This window comes from Stylophora pistillata, chromosome 12, assembly GCF_964205215.1.
Source record: "Stylophora pistillata chromosome 12, jaStyPist1.2, whole genome shotgun sequence".
Lineage (NCBI taxonomy): Eukaryota > Metazoa > Cnidaria > Anthozoa > Scleractinia > Pocilloporidae > Stylophora > Stylophora pistillata.
The window spans coordinates 5072501-5100139 of record NC_142530.1 but is presented as its reverse complement, the minus strand read 5'-3'; the positions used below and the strand labels follow the sequence as shown (position 1 = coordinate 5100139).

The 27639-nt window shown below is 38.2% G+C and overlaps 2 protein-coding genes, 1 long non-coding RNA gene and 1 pseudogene across 8 annotated transcripts in view; 1 reads left to right on the top strand and 3 right to left on the bottom strand.

The window, feature by feature from the left end:
• Positions 1-312: 312 nt before the first annotated feature.
• Positions 313-1425, top strand: LOC148718507 (uncharacterized). Its single transcript, XM_088741564.1, has one exon. It carries the CDS (start codon positions 313-315, stop codon positions 1423-1425), a length of 1113 nt encoding a protein of 370 aa, XP_088597690.1.
• Positions 1426-1514: 89 nt separating this feature from the next.
• Positions 1515-5101, bottom strand: LOC148718506 (uncharacterized; annotated as a pseudogene).
• A 6273-nt stretch (positions 5102-11374) lies between these two features.
• On the bottom strand, positions 11375-20144 carry LOC148718505 (spondin-1-like). 2 transcript variants are annotated; one of them, XM_088740662.1, is made up of 3 exons: positions 19038-20144; positions 14846-15130; positions 11375-11888 (listed from the first exon to the last, which is right to left on the bottom strand). In XM_088740662.1, the coding sequence occupies exons 1-3, from the start codon at positions 20104-20106 to the stop codon at positions 11722-11724; spliced, it is 1521 nt and encodes a 506-aa protein (XP_088596788.1). In that variant the 5' UTR covers positions 20107-20144; the 3' UTR covers positions 11375-11721. The 2 variants fall into 2 exon arrangements, with proteins under 2 accessions (XP_088596788.1, XP_088596786.1); XM_088740660.1 differs by having other exon boundaries at positions 11375-11894; positions 19038-20143.
• A 5763-nt stretch (positions 20145-25907) lies between these two features.
• Positions 25908-27639, bottom strand: part of LOC148718504 (uncharacterized) — a 6138-nt gene continuing 4406 nt past the window's right edge. For 3 of the 5 annotated variants that reach the window (XR_015993851.1, XR_015993855.1, XR_015993852.1), the window contains 2 exons: positions 26417-26484; positions 25908-26007 (listed from right to left, as the gene is read on the bottom strand). This is a non-coding gene — a long non-coding RNA (uncharacterized LOC148718504). Of the gene's footprint in view, positions 26008-26416; positions 26485-27098 lie in introns of those variants that run through there. The other 2 variants (XR_015993854.1, XR_015993853.1) reach the window with 1 other exon arrangement.

Here is a 27639-nt window from a genome sequence, read left to right as displayed (position 1 = left end):
GGAATTGTGAAACTAAAGCCAGGATCCATACCATCCAAATTTGCTTGGTCTTCTCAATCGCCAAAAAAGAGAAAGTCACCAAGCAAGCGTTGAGAACCCTCAACACGACCGAAAGCTTCTAAAGACGTCATCCCAAGAGAAGCTTCGACAAGCGAATTTGTTCACGAATTTCTCGAGCCGACGATAGAGGAACTACTCGCAGAGTACAGGAGAGATAATACAAAATTGAAAGAAGAAGTATCGAAACTTCAAATTCAGCTTAATGAACTTCAAATAGCGAAACAGCAACAAGAAAAGGCGAACAGACACCTCATGGCTGAACTCTGGTCAGAGCGTCGTGAAGCTCTCGAGACTCTGTTTAATCATGAAGCCGAGAAAGAGAGGATGGAAAAGAAATGCAGTCTACTCGAGAAAAAATTACAAGGTGCTGAAGCAAAGCTTTTCAAGTTGGATAATTTGAAGTCGGATGAGAACATAGCTTTTTATGCAGGTTTTCCTAACTACAGCACATTCCTGGCAATATTCAAGTTTTTGAACACAGGAAACAAAGGGGAAAATGTGAGATATTATTCATCTAACAAGAACGAGGTCACTGCTGACTTTTATCAAAACCAGGAAGATGAGGAGGAGGAAGAGGCATCCCAAAACACTGAAAAAGGAAAAGCTGGCAGACCAAGAAAACTGGCAGTGATTGATGAATTTTTCATTGTAATGTGTAGACTGAGAAGGGGATTTGCTGAACTTCATTTGGTCAATCCGTTTGGAGTGTCTCAGTCGACGATCAGTAGATTGTTTACAACATACATCAATTATATGTATTTAAAAACTCGTCAGGTTAATATTTGGCCCTCAAGGGCAATTGTAAACAAAACAATGCCAGATATCTTCAAGGAGAAGTATCCTAACACGAGAGTCATAATTGACTGCACCGAAATACGTTGTCAAATGCCAAGTGGACTACTGCTAAATTCAGAACTGTTTAGTTCATACAAAAATCCTGTTACCTTCAAAGGTCTTGTTGGCATCGCACCAAATGGCGCCATCACATTTATCAGTCAACTATATACCGGAAGCATATCAGACAGGGTGATTGTCACGATGAGTGGGTTTTTGGATTTAAATTTTGACGAAGGAGATGCTGTAATGGCAGATAAGGGTTTCACAATAGAAGATATACTACCCTTAGGAGTGTCTCTTAACATCCCTCCATTTCTTGGAGAAAATGCTCAAATGTCAAAGGAGAATGTAATCACAACCCAACAGATTGCAAGTGTCAGGATCCATATAGAGAGGGCGATCAATTTAATCAAGAACTACCATATTTGGGATGGTGAAGTGCCACTGAATCTTATAGGACTGCTCAATCAGATGTGGAGTGTATGTTCATTTCTGACTAATGCACGCAATCCACTTATTTCAGTCTAGTAGAGTGATTTTCATGGAAGTATGAAAATCTTTGAGACCTTTCACCTAAGTACTAAACATGTGAACAATAAGATGTACTAAATAGTACATTTTCATGACAAAATCCTTTTTCTTCATGAATTCAAGTAATAATACTTGTTTTACAGTAAAGTTCATTGCTAAATTATTCAAAGGTTATTCAAGTCACTGAGGTGATGATACTGATGGTATCTCATGAAAGCTTAAGTAGTTCAAATCAGTTATACTCTTAATCCTGCCTTAAATTGCAAAATTTGACAGCTGCTTTTTTAAGAAAATGCTGAAAATAATACTCCTTCAATTTCTCTTTAAGTGTGCCCCAGAACTGACCATTGAATGGAATTCTTTATATGCTCATTCCTGCATTGGTATATACCACAAAGTCACACTACATAGCCTTAGTTACCCCCATTTGTCCTTGCACTTGATAGTAATAATCATGATTCTCCTTGAGTTTTGGTTTCCCATCAATTTCTCCACAAAAGAATGTTTGGTCTGAGCATGCCTCCAATGGAGTCACACAGGATTTTGTATATGGGCACTTAATCTCCACTAAGCCATACTGATCTTCACAGGTTACATCAATAACTTTACTATCCGGGGAAGCCCCAAGGAAGGGTGCATCCATGGCTATGACTAGGTCTGACTTGAATAATACAACAGGTCTTCTGATTGAGTACATATATTTTTGATATTGTCTTAATGCAATTGATTTATATCTCTGACCATGTTCAGTGTACTTTGAAGAAAAAGGGATAGGACTGATCAGACTGTTCACAAGTGTTTCATGATTTCTTAGTCTTGTGCATACTTTCTTGAAATTAGATGCAGTGATTCTGTATTGTCGCTCATTTTTCCATTCATCTGATGTAGACTGACCTTGAGTTTTTTCCTCAATCTTATTTAATTTATCACCATCAACCAAGAGGTGATTAAGTAAATTGACTCCCTCCTGATCAAGCTTATCTGGCAATTTGAAAGGTTCAGTGGATTTTAATGGGAATTTAGGATATTCTTTTGGGAGACTCCTCTTATCTTGGGGTATGTTTGGTACAGATCCTAATTCACAGGACACTGTAAAATTTGACTCTGTGAACTGAAGTTGGTAGCTTGCAAAAGAACCAGAGGGACTCCTGCCAAATTTTGTTTCTTTTAAGCCAGGATTTTCAGTGGTGTTAAGGATTTGGGCTAAGGGCATACTGGGGTTTACTGCCATTAAGTCAGCTTTCAACTTGTCTTCATCTTCAGCCTGGGACTCCAAGTTGTTTCTTGCCTCGTATAATATGCACTTCAATCCTTCCTCTCTTGGTCTGCTTGCTGTAAAATCATCTAATTTGGTTTTCTTAACCCTGACTTCCATGATTGGCTTTGGCATTATTTTGTCTCCTCTCCCTTTCTTGTGCCACAATTGTAGTCAAGATGTACATGCAGTAGTAGGATTCATGTCATCCTCCTCCTAGCTGTGTGGTATCACTGCATGCATATAAGGAAAATTTACAAAGCTTTAGCATTAAAGCTAAAACATGATTGCAGAGTCCCACTTTACCAGCCACGCATGTGCAAGATGCTTCCTTGACTTCACCAGTTATGAGGTCAAGAGCTACTTTCAACTTGTGTGGAGCTTCATTTTTTTTTAAACTGTGGTTGCAAAGCGACTTAAAATAGAAATAGCGATTGTCACTTGCAGCTTCTATCTGTTTCAGATACTCATCAAGCAAGAAGTTCTTTGCCTTTTGAAGTCCAGTAGGAAGAGAATGGCCTTTACCTCGAGGATCGATGATTTAACCGATTTTTGATATATGCGCATCCAACTCTGCCCTGTTAAAAGCTGGCATTTTCTGTAAGCTGGATGACCAACCATCCGCTGGAAACTTGACTGCAGCAGGATTGCTCTTAGGTTGTGTCTGGATGGCATTCCCCTGTTCTCGTCGCTGTTTACGCTTCGTATATAATTTATTTTCGTCTGGATCGACTACATTTTTGTCTTTTCCAGTCTTGATATACTCTTCCACCCTTCAAATTGAACGAGAAAAATTTCAAATGTTTCATTTACATATACGTATCCTGGTTCGTATCCAACAGTTAATTAAGGTGCGGAACCGCACTTTCGATCAAAGACGATCGAGTCTGAGCGATCTATAACTTTACATTCTGAAATCAATATCTCTTTGGATAAATTAGAACATTTTATGAGTTTTCTTTCTTTAATGGACAATAATATCTATGAGCTTCTTAATACTTTAAAAGTAGAATCAATTGTTGTCGTCTCACCTTTTAACAAGTTGGGCTTTCGTCTTTAGACCTTTGGCGGGATCTCCTCTACATTTTAGCCAGAATTTTAAGTCTTCGAATGACAGATTTTGTTAGACATTTAAGAATAAACACTAGCGAGAAAAACACACAACGTTTCGATGACTCCATGTCATCATTCTCAAGTGAGAAGGGAATAAAAATGAACAGTTAATTTATACCGTTCGAAGGTGGCAAACGTAAAAAGTTTAAAATATTTAAAATATTTAAATAAATAATTGCGCGTGTTGAGTTCATAAATGTAAACTATCAAATAAATAGTTCCACATGGGAGTCCTTCAAATCTGAATGTGATCATCTAAAGATGATGTTTACAAACCTCAAGTATCCCGACCACCTCATCAATTCCACCATCTCTCACTTTGTCACCTCAGTTAGGTCGGAAAACCCTGGAGTGCAAGCTCAATTATCCGTCAACGAAAATGCTGTTCACCGAGTGGTTTTGCCTTTTAAAGATCAAAAGTCAGCTGACGCAGTGAAAAGGCAATTATCAGATCTAAGCAACAAAATCGATCACACCCTTCATCCCGTGTTCAAGAGTCGCAAAATCTGTGAAGATCTCAGAGTACGTGAGCCTAAACCTCCTATAGTTAGCCAACAATGCGTTGTATATAATTATAAATGTGATCTGTGTGATGCAGAGTACGTCGGGTACACCAGCCGACATTTACATCAACGTATTAATGAGTACCGTAATTCGGCCATCGGCAAACATCTAAAGAACGACCACGGCCTACAAACCATCGGCGACCTGACCAAGCATTTCAACGTACTTAAAAAGTGCACCGGGAAACTGGACTGTTTAGCTCATGAAATGCTTTTCATAAAGAAGATGAAGCCCTCTTTGAACAAACAATCGGATTCCATACGCGCGAAACTATTTATTTGATAGTTTACATTTATGAATTCAACACGCGCAATTATTTATTTAAATATTTAAAATATTTTAAACTTTTTACGTTTGCCACATTCGTACGGTATAAATTAAATATTCATTTTTATTCCCTTCTCACTTGAGAATGATGACATGGAGTCATCGAAACGTTGTGTGTTTTTCTCGCTAGTGTTTATTCTTAAATTTTAAGTCTTGAACTTTTAAATTAGCTGGAGCTCTCCCACTTAATGATGAAACAGGAATATCTGCTTCTGAGAGCTTTAAATTGTTTGAAACCGAGCTCATTATGTGTTACTTGCCAGGTAAAAGTATCCGAAGAAACACGCAGTGGCCCGGCCGACCTCGCTTTCGTGTAAACTTGTTACCAGCCTTCTCAAGCAAATTTTCATTATGCATAGCGTGTATGGCATTTACGTCATAACCGATTAGTAAAGATTTTGTTTCAAGATCCATCAGTTTGAAAGAAATATACAATTTTCTTTTTTGTTTCGAGCGTTAGCCCTTACCATTTCAACTTTGTTGATATATTCAAATAATTCCGTTACCCCCACCGACGCATCCCCAAACAGTTTCTTTACAAACTATCAGCCTTTATGACAACATTCGACCGACCGCCATGACCTTTTTGCATAGGTCACCAAGCTGAAAGACTAAACAATCCGCCATATTGACATCATTAGTGAGTTTAAGCAAATCACTACGGCTGGCGCTGCTACGGCTATTGTGGTTGACGAGGCTTGGGGAGAGTACGTCGCCGTAGCCCGCCAAAATTCAACTTTAAGCAACGCGAACTACAAACCTAGTACGGCCGAGAAGTTTAAAACCAATAAATTAAGCGTCAAAATGACATCGTTCAAAGGGACGAGGGATTCCAACGTTTGGAAAAAAAATTGTTAGCGATCCTTTGCACAGTGAATGAGTGAATTAAAATATTTAAGCTTACGTGTTGTAAAATTGCCAGTTTGGAGCTTATAAACACCAAAGCAAAGTTTCTACACGGTCCCTCACAACCCTCGTCATTCCTCGGCTTCAGCTATTTGAATTTCAAGTAGTCTTTGAGGTTTGAAAAGGAAAAGTTAGACTTTCTACTTACGCATTTCTCCTTGCGTTCGCTGCGTTCTCCATGTGCACACTGCTTCGATCCTTCGACAAACCCGGCTGCAAAAATAAAGGCAGATTCACTCGGTAAGGGACAGCAAGCTTGATAAATATTCCCGGTAAGCTATTTTAAAAGATGTTAAGTGTATTTCAATAGTTAAAATTGCTCAGGAGAATGTATAAAGCAAAGAAAGAAGCGAGATAAGTTCACGTACCACAGACTACGCCGAAACCTTCCCACTCGCGTAGAAGGATTTCCCGCTACGGCTGGATGGGAACCACTGACATACGCAATGACTCGTTTCTGGACAATTTTAATTCCGATAGCCGTAGCAGCGCCAGCCGTAGTGATTCGCTTAAACTCCCTATTTAAACAACCTGAGGAAGACCAATAAAACTGGTCAAAACGTCGGTTTCAAAGATATTTTAACCTCAGAAAATCCCAGAAACGATTAAAAAATTTTGGAAATTGTAAATGACGTCATTTCTTTTCGACCGAAAAACACAACGGCTCAATACCGCAGGGCTCGGCTTATCCTCGGTGTAAAAACCTGTGAAGCTCACGAGTGACGTAAAACAAAGACAAGAAAACCTTCTAAACAATAGCGGACAGCAAAACAATACCTCATGAAACAAAGAAAACCTCGTCAGGTTTTTACACCGACGATGACCCCAGGGCTCACAATATGTGGAATATGGACGAGGAGGTGCATCGGCACTAGTTTCATTTTGTTGTGAGGCTCCAGTTTCAACTGTTAAATTTTTCAACTTCGGTTAATAGCCAAAAATACTATATTTAATTGTAATTTTATTCAATTTAGCTTTTCCTTTCTCTTTACTTTGCGTGGGCACTTCTGGATCTTGTGTCACATACCTTGCTTCATTGTTGGACTGATAAAGTAGCATTCAGCGCCTGAGGTGCCGATACGACTGGCCGCTATAATTGACTATGGATTGAGACTCCAATGACTAGGATTCATCTTAATATAAGTTCTTTGAAGTTGTAAATTCCGCGAGTTTCGCAACGAAAGACAATTACTACAATATTTTGGTGAACTAAACTCAGTTCAATTACCACGTAAGTGGTGGCGTTTACGACAAATGATCGACAAGTTTATTACGCCTTTGTTTATTTAATCAATTTCGCCAAGGTTTGACCCGGGAGAAATTTTGTCGGAGGAGCGTTTGAAAATTTGTCCGCCTCGGCCAAAATTTGTCAAGTCACGACAAAACATTCGCACTCATAAAGTGTTGGTGATGACAGAAAATTTTCCTAAATAAACAATTTTGTCACGAAGACAGATAGGCCCTAATAAGTAAAGAGTGTAGCCAATTTGTGAACTTTGACCCAATCGAAGCTTGTAAGTTTAGTTATAAGAACTTACAAATCGCGAAGAAGCGTCTTAGTTCCATTTTTTTTCGTGCTGATCATCTGTTGAAAAAATGACAAAAAAAAGCACAAAGATCACGACATTTATGATCATAAGTGACCTTGATATATTCGTCTCTCCGACTGGAAACATATTTTCATTTCCGCAGGGGACAATAAGGGTGTGTTTGCAGGCATCATAACACCTTGTTTGATTGTAGTTCCCGTTGTCGCAGTCGTGTTTTATGTATTTCATAAAAAACGGGATGTGCTGTGTAACGGAGCGATGTTCCAGAGAAGAATGCAGTTTTACAAATATAAATTTAAAAGTGAATGAATACACGCCAATGTAGCAAAGATCAAGGGAGGAATGCAGTTTACCGAATCCGCAATAAGACGAAAAAGAAATAGTTCATTACGATGGCTTTTCTATCTTTAATAAGCATCTAGTGCATGCCATCGAAAAATTCGGGTCATCCTCGGTGTAGAAACCTGACGAGGTTTTCTTTGTTTCATGAGGTATTGTTTTGCTGTACACTATTGTTTATAATCTTTTGTTGTCTTTGTTTTACGTCACTCGTGAGCTTCACAGGTTTTTACATCAAGGATGAGCCAAAAATTCACAATGATGTAGCAACGTAGCTCAAACAAAGCACCACTTAAAGTAATCGACAAATTATTTTGAAATATGCATAAGACCTGAGGCTAGTCGTTGACATGGCTGTCATTCCTACTGTTAAATGATGGAAAACTTTTTTCATATTTACCTAAATGAATTTGTCCTGCGACGCTCAGCTTTTGTTAAAAAACTAACCACGTATCGTAATGAATCATGGATGTTATTGCCCACCCGACGATATCTAACCAAACCAAGACTAGTGAAAAAAATATCATATTTTTCGGTACAAGTTGCATGAAATTCGATTGCGTGAACTGGAGTTTTCTTGAAAAGGTGAAACAATTTAATGTAATAAGAAAAATGGAGTTTTTTTCCCTTCAAATTCTGTAACGAACCGGGAATTATTCATGGTGATAAAATAACTGTCATAGACTAGGTAACCTTAAATAGCCAAGTTCACCTCTACAACAAGCAAAACGTTGCGGCTCTATATGGGTGTTGAGGAAATAGAATTTCCTGCAATGTCAACATTTGATGCGAAATCAGATGCTCTATAGAATCTTAGTTGTCTCGAAGTGGGAGACCTTTTTTCGGTATCCTTATCAAGATTTTGTTCGGAAATGCACAGCACCGACGATGAACAAAAATTTCCACACCCCAATCTGTGCCAAGCTACTAATTCTAACGCTAGAAAGGTAAAAGAAACCCTGATTTTTGTATCGACGCAAGCTTCACATTTCACCTCATCCCACTTTCTCCCCTCCCCACTTTCTCTGCTGCCCCCCCCCCCCCCCCAACAACCCCCACGCACTATCAGTGGTGTGGCTCAGAGCCCATAGTCATGACACAAAATAATATTTTTAATTAGACCACGACGTAAGTAATAACGTCTGACGTTTCTTCGGGCTGTTAAGGAGATAGAACGATTTGATATTCAAAGAATAGCAAAGAGACTAAGACAAAAACTTTTTTTATTTATTCAGTAAATAACATAAGGATGCACTTGCGGTAATTTCAACGAAATTAATCAATGGCTGCTCGGAATCCCTACTCGATCATAAAGTTGAAATTTGGCTCAAAAGTTAAAACATGTCGCAGTAATAAACTTATTCCTGAGACAGCTTGAGATAAGTAGGCTCTCGAGCACCTTCTGGCTTCTACTTTTTCTTTCGGTTATAATTTTTGCCAAATACCCCTCGTACTTGTTTTATACAAATTGCTCGGCTTGAAATCATTTTATTAAATATAAATGAAAACAAAAATTAGTGAAAAACACAAAGCAACTTTTAATAGCCTTGTTTCAGCTTATTGAGCACTGTGATTCACACATGAAACTTTCACACATGAAACTTCTTTGAACTTGAGTTCTCTCCTAAAGAGCTTACAGCGCTGGATATATTCTGGGATGGGCTTCCCTGAAGTAACACATTTCCAGACTAGAGGTATATGAGCGCTTTTTAGAAGAAAAATCAGTGCAAGTCACTCAGTTTTAAAGCAAAACTCCCCACTCGTCATTCTTCTTACAGCTAAAAAATGACACATAAAGGATATCGTTTGGAACGTAGGGCGGAGAATCCCTCAACAAAAACATTATAGAATGACATTTGCATCTGGGTAGATAATAAAAAGCAGCATAAAAGTTTATTTCAATACAAAGATGCCTCGGTACCTCGTGAGGACTCAAGCCATCATCCGAGTGAGATCTTTAACAAAATTACAATGACATCAGGCGGTGTGCGCACTCCGATTGCATTGCATTGTGGTAGCGTTATTTTCAATATGGCGGTAAAAGTGGTAGAAATGGGTAGAGTTTGACCGAATATTACGTAAACATTAGGCCGTTTCCTTTTCCTGTGACTATAGGTAAATATAATTTGATATATTCTGAACGTGTAGAAGTATTTTTCGTGCGTATTTGTCACGTATCATATCGTTCTCAAGGACAAACGCAAGCACTGTATTTTAGCATGTAATTTGAGACCGGTTTTCGAGCAGGTAACATTCGTTGTACGTCGTAGTTTGAAGCCTTTCAAAGATTTTTATGGCCACTTTGATCCTTCTTCAACAGCTCTGACCAAGTGCGCTCAAACTCGCTCCAATGGTACAAATTTTCTATGCATTTAAGTGATAGTGTTTAAGACCCCTTTGTGGAGCGAAAAGGCCCATTGTTGTGCATGTTTAGTGTGTTGCGTTACATATCGTTGCTGCTGCAAGGGCATTTATCAATCATGTTGTAAATCTACCTTCCTAAGTGAAGGAAAATTAAATAATCGCGTGTGTTGTGTGGTAAATCTTCTATCTTGATCACTGGATGAAGGACAATTTAATTAGAGCGATGAAAAGAGTCACTTGATCCATGAAAACCTCTACCTTGCGAAAGGCAGTCGACCGTTGAAAGGTGTTGATAGGCCTGTGCGTCTCCTACCATTCGCTAGCGCTTTCAAATCTTCTACCTTCAACATTTAGCTCTTACTAGGATATCTTTTGGTGACTTTCCTTTGCGATGTGATAATAAGGGTCAGTTTTGAGGTGTCATAATTCTCCATCTGTATGTTCTTGAGGCCGGAGTTGGCAAAGCCGAATGAGATTGTGTTACAAAAGGCAATATTTTCTTCTGTGCCCGCGCTATTTTCTTTGTTTCAGAGTATACTTTTCTCCTGAAAAGTAATAACTCCAGAGATACGTTTCTCAAAACCCTCATATAGGTTTCCTCTATTCTCGAAGGAGAACTTGAAACTCTATACGTTTTTATTAAAGGTGGAGCGCGACAAACTCGTTCCTAGGAGGCGTGGGGCTTCTACTTTTACAAATCCCGTATTTACGCTCGGTGGAAAAAGTTCGTCTATTACAAGATCTCTGTCTCTCTAATATGCGTTTGCATGTCAAGGGTCAATTCACAGTTAAATAACTCGCGTCTACGAATATAATTACTGACTTTGAAATTATTCATCCTGCCATCGGCTGTGAGTGTAACTGTTGCCATTTGTGTCGAGATTCTTAGGCAGATTTCAGTTTAGTCTCTCTAAAGAACGTCAGTTGCCTCCTAAGAACGAATTCGTCATGGATGAATGACAGGAGTCGCGCAGGCCCGTCAAACGTTTTAATTTTCGAAGTGAATGGCAACAGACTGAGTGAAACCCTATTACAATCCCCGTATATTCACGCCGTATCTCTCTGCCACCAAAGACGTTTACTCCAACGCGTCAAGATGCAAATGATTCAATTTTTGTTTTACGGGTTTTTTTTTTTGCCTACCATGACATTGACGATGCACTCATTGTTAGCTTTTCATTGCTTGGTTGATCAATCAGAGTAGACCGCGGTCAAAAAACTTGAGCAGAAATGAGCAGAATACTTCAAAGCTAAGGTCATTATTTTCTTATTCTAAGTTTTGATACTTCACATTTATGCCTTAGACTTTTTGGAGATGCAATAACATTTTTTATTTCGAAGTATTGCTTTGCGTATCCTCACTGCGTCAGTTGCGCATGCTCCTAGACAAAATAGCAGCTCTCAATAGACCCTGAACTCGCCTCTGAGTTCAATCGTCATTGTCCCATGAACGAGCTCAGTAATTCCCTTTCATTAATAGCATATTCATTTTTGACTTGCTCCCAAAAAATATAACTTTGAAGAGAAAGAAGTTTAGGGGTGTTTAATTAATACTAAAAGACTTAAAACTAAAAGCTCTGATCCAATTGTGGTTTGACCGCGGCAAAAGGTAGAAAAACATGTAGATTCTCATATCTGATTACCTAGCTCTGGCCTAACTTAGAATCCCGGTTCGAGTCCTTGTATAACCTGTAGCAGGCTCACGCTAATACTATTTTTCATCTTCCCGCTTTTCGCCTGTCCCCTATAACAGATAGCTTGGCAAAGGTTAGTCCTTACAATCATTATAGTTGAAGAAGCTCTACAACCATTTGACTCTTGTTTTACTTTATCTCGCTTGTAGTGTTTTAAGCGTAAAACTTACAATGTTGATTTTCAAGGCCAATGCAAGGTACATCTCCTAAAATAAAATTTACACGCGATGACGGCGATGACAGCGACGACGACAACAAAACCTACCATCACTACTACCACGATCAGGATTTTTGATAAGCTTTTATCTGTATCTGTATCTGTATCTGTATCTGTATATGTACCTGTATCTGTATCTGAAAAGGATAAGAAATAATATAGGCGATGAAAAAATTGATTAAGATTAACAGGGGAAGTCATTTGAATGATCGCTGAGCCGCTTTTCAAGCAATAAAATAAAATTTAAAAAAAGCTTTAGAATTTCCTTTTCAAATTTGAACTCAATGACAAACACAAAAAAACTTGGTTCTGTAGATATAAATTTGTTTACCAAAAGGATGTACAGACAGCAGAATGACAATAACTCTCAATAAAGAAACGACAACTTTGAGTTTAAATTTCCAAGACATGGTTCGACATTCTCATGTCATCTTCAGTTGCAAATGAGCTTTTAACGGTTGTACATTTAAATTATTCAGGTACGTTAGGGTTACGTTACAATTTGAATATTAAATACGCAAAAAATGTAAATAGCGCGCGCTTGACTAGACCAAAAAATAATAATTATAATAATAATAATAATAGAATAAAAGACCAAGGAACAACATAATTAAAAGGAAAGAGACAATTCTAGATGCTTCATTTGCTGATTAAGAATGGGTTTTCCCACTTAATATGCAATGCCTCTTTGATCTTAATTTAGTATTTTGAAGCTGCAGAATCTAAGATCGTGAAACACTCTGTATCACAAGGGTCAAGACAGGCCCTTGATGAGTGCAGGTGCTTGTAAATGTGCGAAGTTTTGTCCGACAAGAGGTGCTCACGAACTCGTGTACAAATGTGGCGAGTGGTCTCACCAATGTAACTGGCATCCCAGCCAGCACACGAAAATTTATAAACGACACCCGAACGTAGACCTATCGGTACTGAATCTTCCACACCGAACATGTTTCTGAGTTTAAACGTACTGAAGACTAACTTAACATCTAAATCAGCTCTACAATAACGTTTCAGTAGTTGTCTGAACTTAGTCTGAGCGATGTTTGAAAACCGGCCAACATAGCGGGGAAGTTTACAATAGTGCGCAGAAGGTTTACCGGAGTTAGAAGAGGCATTCTTCCCAGTAGGAGAAGGATTATTTTTCTTAACTAGATACCTGTAAATGATCTTGTCTATGACCCAAGATGGAAAACAATTTTTCCGTAACAAGAAAATAAGTTTCTTGACATCCAGATGAAAACCAACCCAAGAATTATTGATCTTATATACTCTGTCAATCAATGTTCTGACTAAACCTAATTTGTAGATCAAAGGGGCGAAGCTAAAATAATTAGTACGAAGACCAGTAAACGTCTTCTTGCGATATATACTAGTGACGATGGATGTATGACTGTTGTCTACAATATGTCTAAAAACGATATTTTCCTATCAATTTCCCTTTCCATTGTGAAACGACTAGTGTATATCGCAAGAAGACGTTTACTGGTCTTCTTACTAATTATTTTAGCTTCGCCCCTTTGATCTACAAATTAGGTTTAGTCATAACATTGATTGACAGAGTATATAAGATCAATAATTCCTGGGTTGGTTTTCAGCTGGATGTCAAGAAACTTATCTTCTTGCTACGGAAAAATTGTTTTCCATCTTGGGTCATAGACAAGACCATTTACAGGTATCTAGCTAAGAAAAATAATCCTTCTCCTACTGGCAAGGGCAGAATGCCTCTTCTAACTCCGGTAAACCTTCTGCGCACTATTGTAAACTTCCCCGCTATGTTGGCCGGTTTTCAAACATCGCTCAGACTAAGTTTAGACAACTACTGAAACGTTATTGTAGAGCTGATTTAGATGTTAAGTTAGTCTTCAGTACGTTTAAACTCAGAAACATGTTCAGTGTGAAAGATTCAGTACCGATAGGTCTACGCTCGCGTGTCGTTTATAAATTGTCGTGTGCTGGCTGGGATGCCAGTTACATTGGTGAGACCACTCACCACATTCGTACACGAGTTCGTGAGCACCTCTTGTCGGACAAAACTTCGCACATTTACAAGCACCTGCACTCATCAAGGGCCTGTCTTGACTCTTGTGATACAGAATGTTTCACGATCTTAGATTCTGCAGCTTCAAAATACCAAATTGAGATCAAAGAGGCATTGCATATTAAGTGGAAAAAACTCATTCTTAATCAGCAATTGAAGCATCTAGAATTGTCTCTTTCCTTTTAATTATGTTGTTCCTTGGTCTTTTATTTTATTATTATTATTATTATTAATATTATTATTATTATTATTATTATTATTATTATTATTTGGTCTAGTCAGGCGCGCGCTATTTACATTTTTCGCGTATTTGATATTCAAAGTGTAACGTAGCCCTAGCGTACCTGAATAATTTAAATGTACAACCGTTAAAAGCTCATTTGCAACTGAAGATGACATGAGAATGTCGAAACATGTCTTGGAAATTTAAACTCAAAGTTGTCGTTTCTTTATTGAGAGAAATTTGCTTACGCATTTAAACATCAAGTTTCATTACACCTAATAAATAGAATAGCTCTTAAAATTGTGCCAGACTCTCGCTAATACCATTTTTCACTCGCCTGCTTTTTCGCCTGTCATAGATAGTCTGATAAAGGCTAGTCCTAACACTCGTTTTAGTTTAAGGAGCTCTACGAACATTTCAGCCTTGTTTTTTTTTTTTTTTTTTTTTTTTTTTTTTTATCCTGGTTTTGGCGTTTTAAGCCTAGCATTTAGTTTGATGAAGAGAAAGGAATAAGTCAACCTAGATCGGATCCGCCGCAATTCAGTGATTTTCTAGGTTTCACTTTATCAGTTTATAAAAACAAACACACAGGATGACGATGAAAACTGAGGCTCTTTCTCTATTTTTTCGCGCCGCAACAGTTTTAAGACCAAAACGCTTGATCGAGATCAGAGATTCGGAAGGGGGGCTTTTGATGAAGCGACTGAATAACGCAGACTTATTCGGGGAGATATAGCCCTTTCGATAGTTTTTATCATTTTAACCAAGTCAGAAAACGAGATTTCTATAACTATTACGTCATTATTCCTTTTACTGTCTAGTTTTACCTTTCGCAGCGATGTCACAGCAGACACCATAATAGCCCGCTTTACAAATACATACTCCATCCGTTAGATTACCTCCATACCAACAACTCCTCTGAGGGCAGGCTCGTGTCATTGTTAAATTAGATCCTCCGGGGCATGTACCTCCACACTGCTCTGGAATTATCAGGCTACGTGTGCTAGTCTGCTTCCCCCCTACACCACACTTTGTTGAACAAGCACTCCACACTGACCAGGAACTAAGTAGGCAGTCAACTTCCCTGAGTCCGCCGCAACGCCAAATGTTCCCTGCATAGGACGTAATTAAAAGATGTCAATTTTTTAAACAATTTCCGTGGACTCTGGCGACAGACGGAGAAAGGCAAGTTATTCGTTGAAACGAGCGTGACATGCCCATCGTGTTGCACCTCTATTGAAATCCTGTTCAATGCACAACGTGACGGGCGATTAAGGCTGGATAGTTCCCTCCGAGACTTTAAGCGTTGGAGCCAGCCCACGCCGTCATTTCTCTAAGGATTACAATACATGTGAATCGAAGGCCATGCCAGTCAACGCGAAAGAATCATGCTGCCATTGTTCTGCTTTCTTTTTGTTTTATTGTATTCTAAGGGGGCGGGGAGTTTCATTGGAAAAATTGGAGTTTATGCTTCATCTAAATAAAATTGAATTGAGAGTTAAAGCATATAAATTGAAAGGATTCGTTTTGAAATATACACCTCTTGAATATTTACATGTAAATGTGGCAAAGTCCAAAACTCTGCTCGTGTTGTTGCCATAGCTGTCACTCTCTCAAATCAGAAACACATATTGCATAGTATTATTCCTGAGTTCATTTCATCGGGAAGTTAATTTCGGTAAGATCTATCAATACCAATAACATATCTGATCAATATTCTGAAGCCTGCTTGTACATAGAAGGTAATGTGTCAAATCTTTCATCCTCTTGTCTTTAAGCCGTTCAAAGTGGACCCAAACGTAGCAAGATAATTTAATTTGGTTTGAACAACTAAGTTGATAATGTAAAATGGCCACCGGTAATGAGTTTAAAAACTGACTTTTCGAGCGTTAGCCCTTCGTCAAAGCAAATATTTGAAATTTGAGTGTTCACCTCTCCGTTATTGGTAGACAAACAAAATTCGGTGAAAAGGTAATTGTTTTGATCCTTTTGATACTATTTCAGCTAATGTCTGTCGCGCCTTAAAGTCATTTCTAAACACCTAAAGACTGTCAGCAATACCGGTCTTGAGGCCGATATTTAATTTTAGATCAAGCACCAATTATTAACGTACCTTCCAGCAATCAGACTAGATCACCTGTTCCGGGCATTACTGTTTTTCAGGCGTTGGATGAAGGAGAGGGTCATAAAGATGCCGTGCATTATATTCTAGAAGAGATATCCAGCCATGCTAAAGGAAAAAACGCGCGGGTCTTATCGCCGAATTAGTAAGGCATTTTTGAGAAAAATTTTCTAGCAAACCCTTTTTTCAGGTTTTCGTGGTTAAAAATGATCGTTTCGAGGAAGATTTCCAAAATGCTGCAAAGCACCGGTCTTGTTGAACTGCCAAAATGGCACGGCACGTTGTTCCGGATTTTCTTTAAATTTGTTGTTTGCTCACAGAGACCGAGTAAACATTAAAATGTGTCAGCCTTCTTAATTACAGAGGCTATGCAAATATAATTAAAGGAAGACAAATGAGCAGTTGACACAAATAATAACTTCTTACTAACCAAGCGCGAGAGCCGTACTGAGGATTATTGGCCCAAAATCGTGGTAGTACAGAGCGAGCGATGTTACTAAATATTTTATCATGGCGTTCGGGAAAACTTCTTTGATTTTAATTTTTCGGCTTTCGCGAAAAAAAATATACGGCTTGTGACCGCTTCCGCGGAAGTGGTCCGTATGGCAAAATCCATACCGAGTAAGAACTAATCAAAACGCTCGGATTTACCTGAAGACTATCCTGCCACATAGTAAGTTGTTATAACCTTCAAGCTCGAGGTATTTTCATCGATGGTTTATTTTCTCACTGAGCTTTTTGTTTAAAAATACATGTCCTTGCAACTTTTCACCTCGTGTTTGCGTTTTTCTACTAGAAATTCATTGTATGATTACAAGCTTGTTTTATTTTTGTAGGTGTGGTCGTTAACTCAAGCGAATTAGTTTTGCCTAGCGTGCTAATTGACATTCCTTGCTCTAGATTTTGACGTTAAAAAAATGTTGAATTGGTGTCAGTGACGTTATACACCGATTGATAGCAGCTTCAACGTCCGAGCAACCCACAGGCTTTTGACTGTCGTCCTTTCAACCCTACTTGGGTGGGTTAGGGAATTTGAACCGGAAGTGTTAAGTCTTTCCAGTGGAATACTTGTGGTTTATCTTTTAATGTGGAGGTACTTAAAGCGGATGACTCAGAATTTAGGGTCTATAAGGTCTAGGTTTTTGAGCTTGAATAGTCAAATCAATTGCTGGTCGTGCCTTTTACAAAAGATGTGACAATGAAATGATGGTCTCAATAGAAAGATGGCTTTCACGGCTAACGGCTACATTTTTTGGCCATTTCATACGGCTTATGTTATAATTTCACGGTTACATTATTTTAAGGACTGACGGTTAGAATTTGTCAAATTTGTACGCCTAATGACTAACTTTTGCCGTTTTACGGCTTATGGTTAACCCCATCGAGAACCACTAAGATCTAGCGCCTGGGCAGGGCATTTGAACATGATTTTGGCCCAGGGGGGCTGGAACCAAACTTCAAAAGTTAAAATTCCTGAGGGGAGGCAATGTTGAAGCTTTGAATTGATCGATGCATCATTTTTTCTTCTAGCATAATACTTTCAGTATCGCTCAACCTAACAATGTCATCTGTTTGATAATCACCGAGAAAAACCGTGCCACAGTGTCTTCTTTCACACAGGACTGAGTCTAACGATTTTCGATTTAAAAATAGTTACCATAGGAGTTTTCAACGGGGGAGGGGGTGGGGGTGAATCTCCCATAGTTGTATCTCTGCTTTTCAGTGAAACACTCTTCCAAGGTAACATAGTTTATATCAACTAATGAACAAGCTTTTAAAAGTGTGATTCTCGTGCCTGAAAAAAACGCAAGAAGGAAACAATCAAATGTGTTTTTGTGATTGAAAAGATCTCGACCGTGCTTGACAAACGCTTAGGTATGTTGAATTCATAGTAGTATCTGATTGTTTCCCGTTTTCAACGTCTTCGGCGAAGAGCATTTGACCTGCCGTTATAAATGATTGAATTGTCCTCTTTCAAGTCCACAATGAAGCTCAAGTTTACCCTCGAAGTTTCTTAAGACTTATGGGTGTTCGAATACGCAAAGAAAAACAGACGCCCTCCTAGCTTACGGAATGTGTTATTGTAAAACAATTTCGCCATGGGAAATGGACGAGAATTTTAAACGAGAGCAGAGATAAAAACCAATCTCCCGTAGTTAGCTATGCTTGGTTAGCTTACTGTTATCGATTTCGTGATCGAACACGGTACTAACTTCTAAAATATGCTTGGAACTTCGGATTTAACCACAAGGTTCCTAAGTAGATCATATCATGACGTAAATGACGATGTTGCGACTTTCACAAAGTTCAGCCCGGTTTTTCCGTGCAGAAATGAAAAGCCTCAAACTAATTTTTATATTTTTATATCCTCGAAAAAAACACAATTTCCACTTATCATGAGCTTAACCTGAACCGATTCTGTGTTATACCGCATGGGGAAAATGATAATTGAAACGTTGCTGCGAAATGCGATAGTTGGATTTTGAAATATTGGTGATTTTTGAAAGCTTTCCGTGATATCAAAATTAAATGAAATGGTCCCGTTTTCGACTTGAGCCATGCCTCGATCTTCCTCTACAAATGTGTCGAATTGATACGAGCTTGCTTTCTCTTGCGCTTTTCATTAGCAAATTAAAGTTCATTTGCCTCTACTCGGAGCAGTAATTTCCGCCATTTTACGGCTACCGTCGCTCGTTTCAGTTATCGTATTTTTTTTCTAGTATAAAGAAGCGAGTCTGGGGAAAAAAAACTTCCCACGCTTCTTAGTTCACTATGAGGTATTTCTGGGAAAAATACGGAGGTTTTCAATTTTTCGATCACGTACCACATTTTTCGATTTTCACTGTGTCAATTCAAATATTCGCTCTAAAAGTTTTAAGTTTTCTTCAACTAATTACCTTGCTTCTGACAGCAATCCCCGGAAAACCCTTCTTTACAGAAACAAGCCCCATCTCGTAGACTTCCTCCATTAAAACAGCCTGGATGTGGGCACGATCTCGTTTTCCTGCGGGAAGATGAGCACGTACCGCCACATTGCTCAACAGTGATTCGGTGACGAAAGCTTGACTGAGTTCCTGATACGCCACAAGGAGTTGTACAACCGCTCCATTCTGACCAGTAGCTTAGTTGACAGTCGACTGGCTTACTCCCATAGCACTGCCGAGTTTCTACAAGGTTGTCAGGGCATGCTGTTCCACCACAAGAAGGCTTTGATACTATCGTTCTTGATCGACGTCGATGGCCTTGCTCTCCACATCGGTCTACTGTGCAATAACTCCAGTGTGACCAAGACGCGACAACACAGTCGACTGGGTTACTCCCATAGCACTGCCGAGTTTCTACAAGGTTGTCAGGACATGCTGTTCCACCACAAGAAGGCTTTGATACTATCGTTCTTGATCGACGTCGATGGCCTTGCACTCCACATCGGTCTACTGTGCAATAACTCCAGTGTGACCAAGACGCGACAACACAGTCGACTGGGTTACTCCCATAGCACTGCCGAGTTTCTACAAGGTTGTCAGGGCATGCTGTTCCACCACAAGAAGGCTTTGATACTATCGTTCTTGATCGACGTCGATGGCCTTGCTCTCCACATCGGTCTGCTGTGCAAGAACTCCAGTGTGACCAAGACGCGACAACACAGTCGACTGGGTTACTCCCATAGCACTCCAGAGTTTCTACAAGGTTGTCAGGGCATTCTGTTCCCCCACAAGAAGGCTCTGAAACTATCGTTCTTGATCGACGTCGATGGCCTTGCTCTCCACATCGGTCTGCTGTGCAAGAACTCCAGTGTGACCAATACGCGACAACACAGTTTTGCACTGGACATACACGACGACGACGACGACGTCTCCGCCAAGCGTCACACTCAGATGTTAAAAGGAACCACAACAGAAACATCATTCCAATAGGAATCTTTCCCGAGAACATCTTTAGTTTACGTAATGGAAAAGGGCGTTGCATACACGATTGTAAACGAACCCAAAACTAAGTAATCAGGACTTCGGACTTTGCCCTCCTAATGTTTACGAGGAGGTCATCATGTTATCGTACTGCAAAGTATGCTGGGATTATGTAATGTTTCCAGAAATATTTATTAAGAGTCGATCCTAAATTTATACAATCGTCCGCCGTTTTGGTTAGTGCACTGTGGTGTAAACGTGTTCCATATCACGAGTTTATTATATATAGATATTTCTTAGATTTAGATAGTTTTTTCTTGCATAGTACTAACACGTGGCACCTATCATCCGTTTGATAGGAAGGTAAATAATCATTCAGCCGCAGGGAAGAGAAATGCATCTGGGACTGAAATGTTCAGGTTTTGCGAGTACCGTAATAACGGCAAAGTAAGAATTCGATAATGGAGAACAAGTATTCCGTATTTCTTTCATCGCTATACATTTAGAGAGGAGTAAACGTAGAGTAAATTTCATTTCGAAACAGTTCAATTTTTCCGTGATGTTTTCATGCATCTATATGCTTCAGTGCATTTAGGGGTTTTTTCCCGTGACCTTTCGCTTTTTATTGCATTATTCCAGTTCTTAGAAATGCATTATTGCAGTTAAACAGTTCCTGAAAACAATTTCATCTCGTATGACTGTCTCCTCTATACTTTCCTTTTTGTGGCAGGAGGCGAAGCCACATATGTTGTCGCGAGGAGTGAATGAGTAAGGGATCACTCACAGTTTCTGGGCAACGAGTCGATTTTAAATCGTCACGATTTATAAGTCACTCGATAAACGATTTAAAGCGAGACTCGTTTGTTTGTGAATAGAAACGAGACTCGTTTGTAGAAACGAGACTCGTTTGTAGAAACGAGACTCGTTTTTAGAAACGAGACTCGTTTTTAGAAACGAGACTCGTTTTTAGAAACGAGAGTCGTTTTGCGAAAAAAGGCTCGTGTGCCAAACTTTGCTCTTGGCGCATGCGCCGAAGTATAGTTTTTTTTCCAGGGTAAAGTTTTAGGTTCAAGATAAGCTGGGATTTTGCTGCAATATGTTAAGGTAATCTCTATTTTCTTTTTCTTGGGATTACAAAGTGCAGGGAAGGCCTAAACCGATATTTTTATAGAGCTTCTGGCATAAATTTCAGCAGATAAAGTAGCACTGGATATTTGTGTCGAATTAAGTTCAAAGCTTGAATCGGATCCTATCCCATTACTAAGGTTACTTCATTTTTCCACAACAAGAGGGAAACCAGAAATTAAAACCATGAAAGATGTACATTTTGATAAATAAAAATTAAATGCTGAAACTTCATATTCATTATGCAAGGAATATTTCATCATGTTTTGCTGTTTTAGACTTTTTTTCCCTTCAAGCAGACGCACAGCTGCTTGAACTTGGGCTTTCTCTATCGCACATTTGGAGTTATCTTTAGGAGACTGCCCTATTGCCATTTGTGCTGTCGTTACGCAATTTTGTCATTTGCAATCATGAATAAGTCTACTTGTTTTTATTTTTGCCTGCTAGAGTGTAATGAATGTTGTTATGGTACTAGACAATAATCAAAATAATAGGAGTAGGTTCCTACAGATGCCAAAGGTTGAAGTTGAAGAGCTTTTCAATGACTTTGCCAAGTTTTAGATAAATTGAAGGACCTTTTTTGGAAAGGTTTGCATAAGAAATTTTAAAATTATTTAACATTATTTCTCAGCTTTTCTATTAAAGTACTGCAATTTTTTACTCGAAAATTGCTAAAGAAAAAGCGTTGCAAAGATCAATCTCTAGTCCTCAAATTCAAGTACTTTCAAGACCTTTAATTTGTTATTTTTGAATTCAAGCATCTTCGAATACTTTCAAGGCTTTTATGAACTATGAGTAGGTAATGTACTTGCCTTTAACTGCAATGAGAAGGGAATTTTTTACCTATTATTGATATCGAGTCAAAGTTTGTTGCAAAATGTTCACCCAAGGGGAGTTTTCACAAATCAGTTGATTGAAGCAATATTACTTTTCAATAGTTCATATTGTTTTTAATAGAAAAATATCTGAATATTGAATATCGTTGATGGCCACAACAAGAGAAGTAGTACTAATTACAGTTTACATGATTGGATGAAACTGAACTTTCTTCATCATCACTTTTGTCCCATGTATGATCATACCATTCCGACTCGTAGCCACTCTTATACACCGATTGCTAGTTTTCCATTGGCCTATCATTGATTGACACATGTCATAACTCAGAAAAAAATCGGTAACAATTTTGACAGACAGGTCATTGACTTTGATCCCAAAAAATGTAACGATGCTATGACTTGATTAAAATTTGATGGACAGATAATAATGAGACTACCTAGGTTACAACGCCTGATGTCATTTCGTATTTTCCCCGATTTGTCTGCTCTATGGTTTATTTTTTACCCGAGAATTGTGATGTTCATGAGCATGGTGCTGCGTTTTTGAATAATCTTATCGCTCGACTTTTTTCTGAGAATTTTTTAATGTATGAAACGGGTGATTTGATTATTTCTCTTGGAATCATGCCATTGAATTGCGTTGATGTATCGTTGTAATTATTTTCCTCACTTGCGAATTTTGTATGAAATTTAAAGTCAAACACTTTCGTGACTGTTAGGGAACGGACTCACACGTTACATTTTTATTGTTTTAATTAAGATTTGTTTATGAACTAAACATTTTTATTGAGAGAAAAGCTATCGCATGTTTTTACCTTGAACGGACCATTGTTCATTTTCCGAGAATTTTGAATACTCATTAGAATTGTACAGCGAATTTTAAATATCCCTATTGTTCATTTTCTGAGAATTTTGAATACTCAAGAAATGCTCCCTGCGTAGTACTTAATGCATCACATCAAACATGAAGTTTTCGATTTATTTACATCAAATTATTAAACACACTCCTTCGTCATATGTTTGTTTCCAAACTTCGTCCACTCAAGTATAAGAGTGGAAGCAAGAGAGACACTTTCCTGGGTGGAAAACATTTGTCAAGTAGCTAGAACGATATAGTCTTTACAGTATATCAAGCTGATGCGAATTAAGTTACGAGCACTATGTTTCTTAAGTTTTAACATGCAAATAAGTAGTGGTAGCCACATAGTTGCAAGTTTTTAATTCATTGAAAAAACTCCCCATCACATTTTACCACTTTATCACGATTACTTCATGTTAACTCTGTACAGCCTTTTCATTATTTAAAAGACCACTAACTGAAAGCAAGTAACAGTCAAATCAACAAAAAAGGGGGCTGTTGAAAACTAATTGTATTGCTCACTAAGCAGCAAAATTTCCGGGCGCCTACCAAAAAAGGCAACATTGTGACTTCATTAGCCACGGTTGTTCTAAATTATCTTTGAACAGATTATTCTATAGCAATGTGTGGTAGATCGCTATGCAAATGTTGGCAACTTTAGCAGCACACTAAAATTCATCAATTGGCACAATTCATGTCTTCTTAATCTTGCGTTTTAATATGGGAGAAAGAACCATCATAATTAAAACCTGTTGACCGGAAAAGCTTACCTAAAAAGGAAGCTTTCGGCTAGCTTTCGATATTTCTGCGAATCGATTATGTGCCCCCGGAGGCGCTATTGTGAATTTATTTTGAGATGTTTATTATCTGTCGTTAGTGTCACGGCAAGAACTGAAATAATTATATCTTTCGATCTACTGGGCATAATTCGCTGACTAAAACGGTAAAATGTTTCCCCTCTGAAAAACAATTCTCGAAATTATTTTGTGATGTTTATTTTTTTCTGTAGTACTCCGAAACAAAGAGTAGGTAGCGCCTAGAAACATCCCGTCAAAAAGGGGTCAAGATCGGAATTCTATTGTTACTCTCTCTCACTTACTCACTCACTCATTCACTCACTCACTCACTCATTCACTCAATCAATCCCTCACTTACTCACTCACTCATTCACTCACTCACTCACTCACTCATTCACTCACTCACTCACTCATTCACTCAATCAATCCCTCACTTACTCATTCACTCATTCACTCACTCACTCACTCACTCATTCACTCACTCACTCATTCACTCACTCACTCACTCACTCACTCAATCAATCCCTGGATCACTCACAGTTTCTAGGCAACGAGTCGATTTTAAATCGTCACGATTTATAAGTCACTCGATAAACGATTTAAAGCGAGACTCGTTTGTTTGTGAATAGAAACGAGACTCGTTTGTAGAAACGAGACTCGTTTGTAGAAACGAGACTCGTTTGTAGAAACGAGACTCGTTTGTAGAAACGAGACTCGTTTGTAGAAACGAGACTCGTTTTTAGAAACGAGACTCGTTTGACAAAACGAGAGTCGTTTTGCGAAAGAAGGCTCGTGTGCCAAACTTTGCTCTTGGCGCATGCGCCGAAGTATAGTTTTTTTTCCAGAGTAAAGTTTTAGGTTCAAGATAAGCTGGGATTTTGCTGCAATATGTCAAGGTAATCTCTATTTTCTTTTTCTTGGGATTACAAAGTGCAGGGAAGGCCTAAACCGATATTTTTATAGAGCTTCTGGCATAAATTTCAGCAGATAAAGTAGCACTGGATATTTGTGTCGAATTAAGTTCAAAGCTTGAATCGGATCCTATCCCATTACTAAGGTTACTTCATTTTTCCACAACAAGAGGGAAACCAGAAATTAAAACCATGAAAGATGTACATTTTGATAAATAAAAATTAAATGCTGAAACTTCATATTCATTATGCAAGGAATATTTCATCATGTTTTGCTGTTTTAGACTTTTTTTCCCTTCAAGCAGACGCACAGCTGCTTGAACTTGGGCTTTCTCTATCGCACATTTGGAGTTATCTTTAGGAGACTGCCCTATTGCCATTTGTGCTGTCGTTACGCAATTTTGTCATTTGCAATCATGAATAAGTCTACTTGTTTTTATTTTTGCCTGCTAGAGTGTAATGAATGTTGTTATGGTACTAGACAATAATCAAAATAATAGGAGTAGGTTCCTACAGATGCCAAAGGTTGAAGTTGAAGAGCTTTTCAATGACTTTGCCAAGTTTTAGATAAATTGAAGGACCTTTTTTGGAAAGGTTTGCATAAGAAATTTTAAAATTATTTAACATTATTTCTCAGCTTTTCTATTAAAGTACTGCAATTTTTTACTCGAAAATTGCTAAAGAAAAAGCGTTGCAAAAATCAAGCTCTAGTCCTCAAATTCAAGTACTTTCAGGACCTTTAATTTGTTATTTTTGAATTCAAGCATCTTCGAATACTTTCAAGGCTTTTATGAACTATGAGTAGGTAATGTACTTGCCTTTAACTGCAATGAGAAGGGAATTTTTTACCTATTATTGATATCGAGTCAAAGTTTGTTGCAAAATGTTCACCCAAGGGGAGTTTTCACAAATCAGTTGATTGAAGCAATATTACTTTTCAATAGTTCATATTGTTTTTAATAGAAAAATATCTGAATATTGAATATCGCTGATGACCACAACAAGAGAAGTAGTACTAATTACAGTTTTAGTATATTCAATTAGAGGGATATGACTTTCATTAGATACCAAGAGGCAATACACCTATTTTGACCTTTTTGTGGGTTAAAAATGCATGTCATACAAAAAACTGAAAACCTCATTGAAAACCCTGTGCATTCCTTATTATTTCTTACAAGATTTTCAAGAGCTGATTTGCTATTAACTGAATCAGACATTTTTCCTTCACTGTAATCACTTTTAGGATCTAAACTTATTTAATTTAATTCAGATGGTTCTCTTTATCTCCCTATTTTTTCCCATGCTACCATAACTATTTTGCATAAGTCAGCCAGTATATTTTCATGATTTTTATTGATATTCAAGATTTACTTATTTAACACATGATAAATATCATTGGTTTGCATTTCTGTGAATTCCCATCCCAGTCATCAACTGTGGAAGAGAAACAAATACAAAAAGTTAGGTGTGAATTTTGAGTAAAAGTCAATTTAAGATGACAGGCATGGGTAATAGGAAGATGAAACACTCTTCAACTAAAAAAGGCCTTCTAGATGGATGATTTGACTTCCAAGAGACAAGAAGGAACTCTAGGCCAAAAATGATAAATAAGGTAAACCCAGAAATTGCAGTGATTATGACCATGGCAAGGAAGAGAATTAAAAAAAAAAAAAAAAGGAAAGGAAGTTATGAACTAAATTAAGTACCAGAAATCAACTAAGTTGTAAGAGAAAGGGTTGACAACTTGGCATTTAGTATTCTGGTTATTTTTATTTTTTTTGGAGGAAAGGTGGGGCATGTTACTTTAAGATTCCACAATAAGATTTACATAATTCACACCTACCACCCCTATTCATTCACAGCTTCATTGTTACAATGTAAACATCCATCACTTGCCATTAGACAGTTGTACTGGGGAGAAAAAGAGGAAAAAACAAGTGGGAGTATGTCTTTCTAATGACAGAGAGACATACTCCCACTACAACTAACCCTATTTCAGAAATGTTGGCTGAAATAATTTTTATTATAGCAATACCAAACATCTCAGCAAGTCAACCAGAGTCGTTCTCAGCGAGCTAACTAGACTTATTCTCAGCGAGCCAATCAGAATTATTCTCAGCGAGCGAACCAGACTTATTCTCAGCGAAAAAAAAGCTGAATTTATCTCGGGCGTATCTTTCGGAAAGCCCCAGTAATTTATGAGGAGTGTATTCATAGGATATGTGATCTAAAAGTACATGATCATTTCTTTCTTAAAATGAATTTTTTCGTCATAAACTATCTTTTATCTCAGGGATCTCATCAAAATAAACGCAAATCAAAATGACAAATCTAATTCGCTATGAAAAAATGTTCTGACATGTTTATGTTTAGGAAACTTTTCTAGATTATTACAGAGATGAGATTGCTTCGGTAAGGATATTAATAGCAAGAGATCTTTGATTTATAAAATGATTGTTTGTGAATTTTTAACAAACAGATAACGAGGTTAATAATTATGCACTTAGCAGCTGCCATCCTGGGGGTCGACCCTGGGGTCATACGGGGGAATAGACTTTTGTCTATTCACATGGGAAAACACCCACTGGATTTTTACCATTGCCGCCATCTTGAGAATAAGAGGTCCTTACCATGGGGACTGGTTGTTACCATTGATATCTTCAGATGTAAAAAAACTACTACTACTACTACTACTTTTTCCAGTTAGTCGCTGCCAAAAGCCACATAGGATGTTTTTAACTTTGAGCCCTGTATAGTAAACACAAGCTGAAGTAAGTTTTTGTTTGTGGCAAATAACATTCGTTTGGAGCATTACATTGTTTGAGTAGGTAGAGCATACTTCTTTGTCCCCAGGGAAGGGGCATTGTTAGCTTTATGTTGAACAATGTTATTGTTGGTTAGGGGGTTTAGGAAATGCTTTTGCAATGCCCAGCGGTTCCCCAGGGTCACCCTCTTCCCCACCCCCCCCCCCCCCCCCCGGGAGGGCCGCTGGTAAGTGCATAATTACCATGATGACTAAAACAAAAATTTTTGTTATCAGTTGCATATAATTATAGCTCATTGATC